General features: G+C 49.3%; 1 protein-coding gene across 7 annotated transcripts in view; it reads right to left on the reverse strand.

The window, feature by feature from the left end:
- The window catches only part of PAX6 (paired box 6), a gene marked incomplete at its 5' end in the record, with an annotated part of 42,337 nt that overhangs the window by 24,247 nt on the left and 7,853 nt on the right, over nt 1-10,237 (reverse strand). For 3 of the 7 annotated variants that reach the window (XM_081313111.1, XM_081313109.1, XM_081313108.1), the window contains 2 exons: nt 5,089-5,143; nt 5,513-5,589. In XM_081313111.1, coding sequence (XP_081169237.1) covers nt 5,089-5,098 — 10 coding nt within the window. Of the gene's footprint in view, nt 1-155; nt 379-2,247; nt 2,357-5,088; nt 5,144-5,512; nt 5,590-10,237 lie in introns of those variants that run through there. The other 4 variants (XM_081313106.1, XM_081313110.1, XM_081313107.1 and 1 more) reach the window with 4 other exon arrangements.

Raw genomic sequence — 10,237 nt, forward strand, 5'->3', positions numbered from 1 at the left:
AAGGGACGCCGGGGTTGTTTAAGGAAAAGTCGCGAGCTTGGTCTGCATCCTCTCCGCACAGTTTCCTTCCCCCCCCCCGCGCCCACCCCACACCACCCCCACCCCTCGGCCAAAGGCAAGACTCCCGAAAAGGGGGTTCGAAAAGGATCCCCAACCTGCAGCTTTAAAGCTTTGGAGGAAAAAAAAGGTTCCCTGGAGAAGATCTGGCCTCTCTCTTTCTCTCTCTCTTTCTTCCCCTCTTTCTCTCTCTGCTTCTGCTCTGCTCGCCTTCTCTCTTTGGAGCCTTCTGCTAAATTGACTGCAGGAGCCTCGGCTTCTTAGCAATAAATAAGCTCCAAATATAGAAGAGCAGGGAAATATGATGAGTCTCTCTGACATTTGTCTTTAAAATAAAACTAGCTGCACGTCAAGTTTGAGCTTAATTTCTGGAAATAGGCGGAAGTCGCCCCGGATCATGCATGGAAGGCTAATTGAAAAGATCAGTTGGAGCACTTGTAGCAGACCTGTCACTTTGTGACAGTGCTCCGCTCTTGGATATTGCATCGCCACGACAAACGGGAGCAGGATAAAAACGACCCTTTCTGTCCGGATTTGGGTATCACTCCGACGACAGTAAAACTCGCCTAGCTTTCCCTTCCAGGAGAAGCGACTTTTTAAAGGTAGCCACAGGGTCAATCTGGACACCACCGGAGGGGCGCGCTGCCTCCGCGATAAATCCGAAGTGACAAGAGTTGGAGGAAGCAGCGGGGAGAGGAGAGGGGGAGGGGGAGGGGGGAGGGGGGGCGCGGGCTGGGAGGAGGGGAAAGTGAGTCTTCTTGTAAAGGCCACTGGAGAACTGACCAGCCGTGGCTGCAAAAACCTTTAAAGGGGGGGGGAGAGAAGAGAGAAACAGCGGCTCTCTTGGCTTCTAGGATGAAGTTGCTGACCAGGAAGGACCTCAAGAAAGGCAGTTTGAGGAGGAGGGGGGGGTATCCGAGGCCCTCTTTTCTCCCCCTCTCGCCCTCCTCCCTCCATCAAGGGCTTGTTTCCTGGAGAGGCTTTATGCTCAACCCCGGCACCCAAACCTTCTCTTTCTCCTCTTTCCCCCATTGGCCTGGACTGCAGGGAAATCTTGGTCGTCCCTCTTCTCCGCACCTTCCCGCCCACCACACCGTCCTGCGGAGGCCTGAGGCCACAATCGGCCTCAGGGCAGCGCGTCTTAAATCCATAGCTGAGTTCTGAGCAGCAGCAGCAGCAGGTGCCCCCTTCTGCTCCCCTGAGAGCGGGAGGGGGGGTTCCCATCGATCGCCACTGGGTGCTCGGAGCTCTTGGGCCTGCGAGGCGCACAGAGGAGAGCTCTTTTTCCTAAGCCTCCCCATCCCAGTCTCTCTCTCTCTCTCTCTCTCTCTCTCTCTCTCTCTCTCTCTCTCTCTCTCTCTCTCTCTCTCTCTCTCTCTCTCTCTCTCTCTCTCTCTCTCTCTCACACACACACACACACACACACACACACACACAAGCCGATGGAGGCCATTCGCCCGCCTTCCGGAGAGGCGGGAGACGCCTTTCCTCCTCCGCGCCTCAAGAAAGGCAGCCCAACTTCCAAATTCCGTGTCAAAAAAAAAAGGTTAAGCCTTAATCAATGCCTTAATTTCCCAGGAGAAACGCAGGCAGTTCGAGCCCAGTGGCGCTGATTATGCGCCTCGGCTTCTCGGGCGAGCCATCTAAGAGGAAAACATATGGTCTCAATTTGGATGCGCGGCGCTGCAGACACGCAGGAGTTCTCCACACAAAGCAGGGGAAAACCGGCCGCGACCTCCACCCAAATCACCCCGGCGGGCTTTTTTCTTTTCTTTTTTTCCCCCCTTTCCCCCCCCTCCTGCGGGTAGGGTGGAGGAATGGGGTCGGGAGGGAAACCTAGTGCAAAGGTATTTGCGATTCCCAGGAAAGGCGGCCCGTGTTGTCTAGGGAGGCCCGGGCACATATGGGGTACCCTCTCTCAAGGCGGCCTTATCGGAAACGTCTCAAGGGACGAGTCAAACCTCGAGCAGGAAAAAGCTTCGTCAGCGCTACCCCAGTCCAGCCACGCAGGGACCCCCGAAAGGAACCCGCAGATAAAAGTCAGCGCCACTGGACCTCGGCAACTCAGCCCCCAAGCAGGCCTCGGGGCGTATTACCACAGAAAGAGGCGGGGGAGGGATTTGCTTCCCCCTAGTCGGAAACTACACATCCAAGCGAGTTTTGGGTCTCAGAAAAAAAAATGGCACAAACCCCGCCAGAACCAAAGGAAGCTGAGACCGCGAGCCGAAACGCGTTGAACCTGGGACTTCATCAGGAGTGGCGCTGGATTGGAGCAGCCGAAGGGCCCGTGGAGCCGGGCCGGAGCCTTTCGCGAGACTCCTTAGTAGAAGAAAGCCCCGCTGTGCTCAATGGGGCTTACTTCCAAGCCAGCTTCCGAAAGCCAAGGAGATGTCAATAGACCCGGGTGACGTGCAAGAGCGAGCTTGTCCAGCGAAGAAGAGACGGGAGGGAAGCAAAGCCATTGAGCTCCGATTCCGCAACCGAGTCTCGACTCCACTTCTCTCCAAGGAAATCCCGACGGAGTTTGCATACTAACGAGCTCTCTTTAGGATTTAGAAGCTCAGCCGAATAACAACAACCGGCCAGGGGTGCGGGGTTACAGTAAGTTTAAAACAAACGCAACGCGCTTAAAATGGGAATCGCTTGCAAAGACCTCGACATTATTTTACCGGCGTAACTTTTTGGAAAAATTAGGGCCACCGTCCAGCTTAACGGATCAAGCCTACCTTGATCTCAGGCGTACCCTGCGAACTTACGCGCCTTCCCGGCACGCTGCACAACAGGAGCTATTTTTTACTAAGTCCCATGAACATCCGGGATAGCAACTTTCCCACCAAGATAAGGCTGGAGGACTGTCCTGCTCCCCACTCCGGCCATATCTACCTCCAAACAAATAAGTCGCGTTTATGCTTAGCACGACCTGCTGCCAGAAGGCTGGCTTTCTTATGAAAGGCTTAGCGTGTTTGTTTATCAGGCGAAAGAGCGCCATCGATTTTATACTGTGTCCTCCATCTGGGACTGGAGTCCCTCGCCAAGGTGCAGAGCTGCGCGTAAAATCACGGCCCTGCGGAAATCCGGAGCGGGTTTTAGAGTAGCGGGGGAATTGGTCATGAATTCTCGCGCTGGAAGCACCCGATTCCCCAGGAAACGACGTGGCTGGGGTGGGCTGGGAGTAAATTGTTTGGGAAACAGATTTGGGAAATAAATATCCGGGGGGTGACTCCCGGCACCTCTTTCCCCAAAGCTCGGCTCCCACTTCCTAGGGTCAGTGTCACTAGGGATTCCCTCCAGCGTGCGGAAGGGCCTGACCAGGGTGTTCCCCTTCGAAGGGCCGTCCCCCCCCCAGATCAAAGAGGGGCTCTTCCTTCCGAGCTCCGGAGAGTCCCGGAAGGAAGGCACTAACTAGCCCTTTCAGCTGGCGACTGGGAACGGCCCTCTCGAGATTTGGGGACGACGTCTCCTCAGCCCCACCGCACTTTCAGGCTACCTCGACGCTTTCCGGTTCCAACTCCGTGCCTAAAATACGCTTAACGAGTCCGGCATTCCAAACCAGCAGGCGCCCCATCTTTGCTCGGTTGATATTGCCTTCCCTTCCGCCTTGCGGTGGAGATCGCCCACCCTGCCCGGTCCTTCAGCCTAGCAGCGTGCCAACGTCCCCTTACCATTTCTATCAGGCCTTTGCGCCAGAGAGGATAGATGACGTTTTATAATAATAATAATAATAATAATAATAATAATAATAATAATAATAATAATAATAATAATAATAATAATAATAATAATAATAATAATAATAATAATAATAATAATCATCATCATCATCATCATCATGATTCGGGAATTGGTAAGGCCAGGGAGAAGTCACTTGGATTTCGAAATAGCATTCATTGTTAGGGCATTAGTAAAGACCTGCAACAGGCTCTGTTGTTTCCTGGACGCAGTTGGGTGTTTCTAGTTTGCTTTACTTTTTGGGTGCTGCTGGGGCTTATTCTGACAATATACCAAAACGGCGAGGTTACTGAGGTCTCTTCCAACCTTTTGCTTTGCCCTGCAGGCTGATAAAACCATCGGGCTGGTTCTAGCAGCTTCCATCGTTCTAGCATCACCACCACCACGCCTTCTTGGACAAATACCCTGCATGCTAAGGGGATTTCCTTCCAGGTTAATAAAAGTTGCTCTGACAGATTGAGGATTTCAACTAGCTCACCTCTTTTTTTTTTTACTACACCACAACAAATGGAGATCCTTGCCACAATGCAATGAATCAGCCTTCCTTCCTTCCTTCCTTCCTTCCTTCCTTCCTTCCTTCCTTCCTTCCTTCCTTCCTTCCCCCTCCCTCCCCACCTCTTTTTCTTGTTTTAAGATGTGCAAAAGTTACACAGGCCTTAGTGCTTCACTACTTCCTGCCAGAGAGCTATCATGCCCAGCACTGAAGAATGCTGGGGAAAGGGATGGTGTGAAGTGGATAGGAATTCATAGAGTCAAGGAAAAGAGTCAGACTTCTAGAAATCTGCTAGTGTCAGGAAATAGTCTGCCCTCTTCATGCAGAGCATTATTCTCACAATGTCCCCCCACAGCACTCAGAAGGAATCCACATATGTGAAAGGCTGCTGAGGAATCCAGAAGAATTTTAGAGTGGGTCTATTGACAGCCAATGGGTTGTCGGTCCGTAAAAATATATTCTTTCGCCCCATCTCCACCAGGTGCAATTACAAGGAAGAAGGTTTTCCAGAGATGGATGGATTTCCACCTCTCCAGGATGTCTCAGCCTCCAAAATGTCCTTGAGGACAAAGAAGGAGGATCTCCACCCAGTGCTTCCCCCAAGTTCAAAAGCCTCATCTCTTGTTGGAAGAGTCCAAACAACCTCATTCATCCAATCTCTTTCAGCTTTCTCTTCCACTATGGAGAGTATTTTCAAAATGAATAATTTTCTCTCTTCCCAGCCACCTTCACACCCAAGCCAAGCCAAACCACTTTTTCATCTGTACACACTCAAGCTGGTGTCCCAAAAGACAGGAAGAGCCACTTACTGTTCTGCATTGTGGACTGATGAAGCAAGATCCCACGTGGCTCGGGAAGAGGGCACTGTTAGTGATAAAAATCAATATTAACCAAGGTAATGAAGCAGGTTGGCAGTTCCAGTATTATTATGTCTGAGAAGTCATTCATTCTACGGCCTCTCAATTAAGGCCCAAAATTTATTAATTTATCATTTGTTTGTTCTCTCCCAACCCTGATTAATAACAAACCACTGAATCTTTCATGCAATCATGCAAGGTAAATCACATTCTGAGTAAAATCTTCAGCTCTCTCAGCACATCAGCTACCATGTGAGAAGAGAGGCTGGTCGCTTTGAACCCTTAAGGAAATACAGGCTCATTCACATTCTTGTGCTATAGGGGAACACAGGAGGAGGAGGAGGAGGAGGAGGAGGAGGAAGGGCTTCAAACTTGCCTGGTTTATGAGTGGTCTCTCCTCTCATGCAATTTAAGGAATCACACATCTGTGTAGTGCTGATTAAAGTCTTCCCACTAGGATGAAGAAGAAAAGTGCATGAAAAAAATAAAATTAAGGACTTTTTAGTTTACATCTTTCCCTACCTCAACCTGCCCCCCAATATTATTAAAGAATGGGGGTATTCCTGAAAGTTTAAAAAGTGGGGGAAAAGGTGGACATATGAGTCTTTTGAACTGTTTTTCTTCCCAAGCATGGACTGGGGAAAAAACAGTTCAAAGTCTCGTGTGTACGCCTTTTCTTTACTTTTTAAACTCTCAGGAATACCCCTATTCTTTTAATAATATTGGGGTGCTTCTTGCAGGAATGCAAAATTTTGTCACACGGCATGTCTGCATTTAAAAACCAACCAACCAACCAACCCTCCAACAACTTGACTTTGAGTTGATTTTGATGGAAGCGAGTATAACACATTCTTACTCTGGTCTAACAGAACTTTCTGAGTCAAGGAATGCTTGCTGCCACACATAATTATAACAACAACAACAACAACAACAACAACAACAACAACAATACTAAAAGGAGAAGAAAGACATTTTTCGGTAATGTGCAAATCTCTCACCTGAGGCATTTTAAATTTGTGGGAATGTTACTTTTGGTGAGAAACCAAATACATACATACACACACACACACACACACACACACACACATATATAATTCCAAGAGGCACTAACATTCACTAACAATTTTTCAAGAGGCACTAACAATGCCATCCCTCTTTTTTTCTCTGAGAGAGAAGAGAGCAAGTAGAAGGGAAGGGAAAGTAGAAAGAAATCCACTCATTCTGGTTAACTTCTTTCTGGTCTTTAGATCTTCCCCCCTTTCACTGTACTGTGACACACGCTGTCTACCTCGCCTCACTGCTTTAAAAAGTAAGATCAGGAGGGGGTGAGAACGGCCAGCACAAAGCCTGTGGAAGACAAACAATGGCTTCCATTTTACTCCCCTCCCCAAACCTAGAGCGCAAGACCCAGCTAGCTTCCTCCGGCAAGGCAATTTCCACCTTAAGGTACCAACTGCCCTTCCATGTGTAAAGAACAAGGAAATAAATGCCCTCCCTTCCCAGCCTTAGGCCTGCCTTAGCCCAGAACTGGGCAGCTGCAATGCCTGACCTGACTTCCGTGGGTTTTCGTTCCCCCCTACAGCCCTTCCTTCCTTCCTTCCTTCCTTCCTTCCTTCCTTCCTTCCTTCCTTCCTTTCTTTCTTTCTTTCTTTCTTTCTTTCTTTCTTTCTTTCTTTCTTTCTTTCTTTCTTCTTCTTCCTTCTTTCTTCTTTCTTTCTTCTTTCTTCTTTCTTCTTTCTTTCTTTCTTCTTTCTTCTCCTTCTTCTTCCTTCCTTCCTTCCTTCCTTCCTTCCTTCCTTCCTTCCTTCCTTCCTTCCTCCCTCTTTTAAAAACATTTCTTTTAAAACAAACAAACAAACAAGTTCTGCAGTTCCTGATGTGTCTGCATTTAATCCCAACTCTTTCTTTTAGGTTCCCAGCCTAGCAAGAGGAAAATAGAGAAGTAATTTCTCGTTATAAATATCTGGAGGTAATTATGTTACTGGTGCGAGTTGTTAAGGGTTGTAAAAAGATACAACAGCGCAGTGGGGCGCTCAATTGGGGTGAGACAATTACAATAAAGAAGCTATTCAAGAGGGGTTTTCTTTAAAAAAAAAGCGGGGGGGGGGGAGCGAGAGAGGTAAAGGAGATAAAATAATGAAACGGTGCTAGCTTTCATTTTCTTCATCTCCTCCCACGTCCTCGCTACTTATTTACCTAGAAAGCGTTTTCTGATTTTGTTTTAAAGAAAGCCTTTTTAAAATAAAATAAAATAAAATAATAATAAAATAAAATAATAAAATAATAAAATAAAATAAAATAAAATAAAATAAAATAAAATAAAATAAAATAAAATAAAATAATAAAATAAAATAAAATAAAATAATAAAATAAAATAAAATAAAATAAAATAAAATAAAATATAAAATAAAATAAAATAAAATAAAATAAAATAAAATCCCTGGTTTGTTCACAGAGATTTCTTGCGCTCTGTCTCCGGCAAAGAAAAAAAAAGAGGCCAAGGCGGAGGCGGCCTGAGTCCAAACTGGGCCCGGTTTGGACGGCTCTCCCGAAGCCCTTAAAAAAAAACAAGAAAGCGAACCGGCGACACGCGGTGCCTTTTCCCGCAGCGGGAAGGAGCTTCCAAGGGGGGGGGGATCAGTATTGACTCCGCTGCCGAGAGGCACCCGATTAGCGGCCTGGCCCATCTAGAGGAGAAGCTGAAGGCAACCCCATCCTCTCCACCTCCGGCTCCTCAGCAACTCTGCCCGGACGCCCAGGGTCGCCGCTGGAGGAAGCCCTTCGCCTGCTTGCCGACCGGGGTTAGGGGGCCAGGCTTGGCTAGTCGGTAGCCGCCGCCGCCTTCCTCCTCCTCCTCCTCCTCCTCCTCCTCCTCCGCCGCCGCCGCCGCGCGGGAAACTTTGGCTTCTCGGAGCTCTACCGAACGGACAGCCGGCCGGGCCCGGCTCGGCTCGGCTCTTCGGCCGCCCTCCTCGGGACCTGGAAAAGTGAGGCCGGGGCTCAGCCAAGGCCAGGCGGCGTCCGCGAGAAAAGCAGGACCCTCACCCGGAGTCTCCCTCGGGGAGCCGTTCTCCCTTTTGCCACGAAGCAGCCGATTTCTCACGCTGGGTGCGGTGTTCGTGGAGAGACGCCGAGGCGGCCGAGGCCACCCATTCCTCGACCGGTCCAGGTGTCCCCCTGCTCTACCTTTCCATCCTCCCCCCCCCACCCTTTTCCCTTTCCGGTCGGTTAGGCCTAATTTGCACCGCGTTTCTCGAAAACCATCTCCAAACCGGGACCTAATCTGTTCGAACGAGGGCGCCGCGTCTCCCTCCTGTTTGCGAGCATAATTAGCTCTTGAGATGATAAACGTTTACAATCCCGGGACAAATCGACGAAAGATCAGACGTTAATCCAATGGCGTGGAGACGGATGCCAAGGTCCCCGGCTATGAAAAGAAAATATCGCCGGAGGCTCCGGTTATTATTTCAGGCCTACAAATGGCTCGCACTGAAAAAGCTTCGCTGTTTTAAGAACTCGAACCGTGCCTGAAACTTTCTTCGCTTCTGCTCCCAGGGGTGGTGTTTGGTGGTTGGTCCTGGTCGTTGCCGTTGTTGTTTGGAAGCCGCGGGTCTGAAGGAGTTTTAGCAAAGGTCAGTGGATTTCCCCTTCCCTCGAGAGGCCGTCAAAGAAATCGGCGAGAGAAATTGCTTCTTCCTTCACTCTTTCAAGGGACCCGGTGGGCAGCATTTCCCCGTGCAGGTTGGCTCAAAAGTAAGCGCCGTTTACTTTAATGGGATGCTTTCCTATCAATGCCGCCTGAGCGTGAAGCTACAGCCTTAAAGGACTTTGCGGAGGGAGGGAGGGAGGCAGGCGGCTCTTGGGCTGGCAGAAAACTTTTCTAGGATCCTAACGTGGCATTGAATTTTCACTGGGGCTGGGAGAACAAATTAAAGGGGGAGGGGGAAAAAAAGCATCCGGGCGTACAAGGAGGAAATGCTAATTTGAAAAAAAAAAGCATCCGGGCGTAGGAGAAGGAAATATTAATTTGAAAATCCAAGGGTTTCCTTCGCTTGCTTGAAATAGAAGCAGAAACTCGGTTTCATTTCGAAACTTGACCGCAAGTTCTGTGGAGCGGCAAAATTTTAGGAGATTTCCGATTTCACAGAACCGGTAGTTGAAAGGGGTGCAGAAAGGGGACTCGATTCTTTTCTGCTTTTTGTTGTTGTTGTTGTGTTGTGTGTGTGTGTGTGTGTGTGTGTGTGTGTCCAGTTTCCCTCCCCCACCCTCTTGGTTTTTGTTTAAACGGTTGGAACTTCTAGCCAGGTGCTGGTCAAGTTAGAAAGTTCTGCTGGTTCCTTCTCTTCTGTGGCGGATAAGTGTGAGGAGATCTCGGGGCTACTTGATTGAGAGTGACAGACCTTTAGCTCGCTCAGACCATCCCGGACACAGCAACTACTCAGGGCTGACTTGGCCTAGAAGGTGACAACCGCCAATCCTCTCCCCCCTCCCCCCATTTGCTTATCACCAGGCACACGAATAAAAGATCAATAAATAAAGCCCCCAGGATTCCCCAAACGGGACTCCTTCCTCACCCAAACACACAGGCAGGCGCCTGCATCTTTCGAATACAAAGCAAGAAAAAGTAAGGGGGAAAGAGCTGGGGCTGGGGCGGGGGGTGGGGGGGGGAAGACACCAGTCACCTCAGAAAGCAATCTATGAATGAGCTCCAGGCAGGCACAGTGGAACAACAACAGCAAAACCTGGTGGCCCTCGGTCAGATCCACCACGCACGTCCTTGGAGTCCCTACAAGGGGCTAGAAAAGGCTAGTCTTTTTGGAGGAGGGTTCTGTCCAGTCAAAAGCAGCTGGAGAGTCTGGCAGCCCTGGTGCAGCCATTGCTTCTCTAGGCAAGATTGTTTTCGGGGTGGGGAGGGTGCATGAAAGAAGAGGAGGAAGTAAGCTTACTTTGAGACTGATGCATCTCCCAGAGTCATCTCCGGAATATAATAGTGGAGATAAGGAAGGGGCAAGGGGGGGAATGTGTGTGTGTGTGTGTGTGTGTGTGTGTGTGAGAGAGAGAGAGAGAGAGAGAGAGAGAGAGAGAGAGAGAGAGAGAGAGA

This window comes from Vipera berus (genome assembly GCF_964194415.1).
Source record: "Vipera berus genome assembly, chromosome: 1".
NCBI classification, from domain to species: Eukaryota; Metazoa; Chordata; class Lepidosauria; order Squamata; family Viperidae; genus Vipera; species Vipera berus.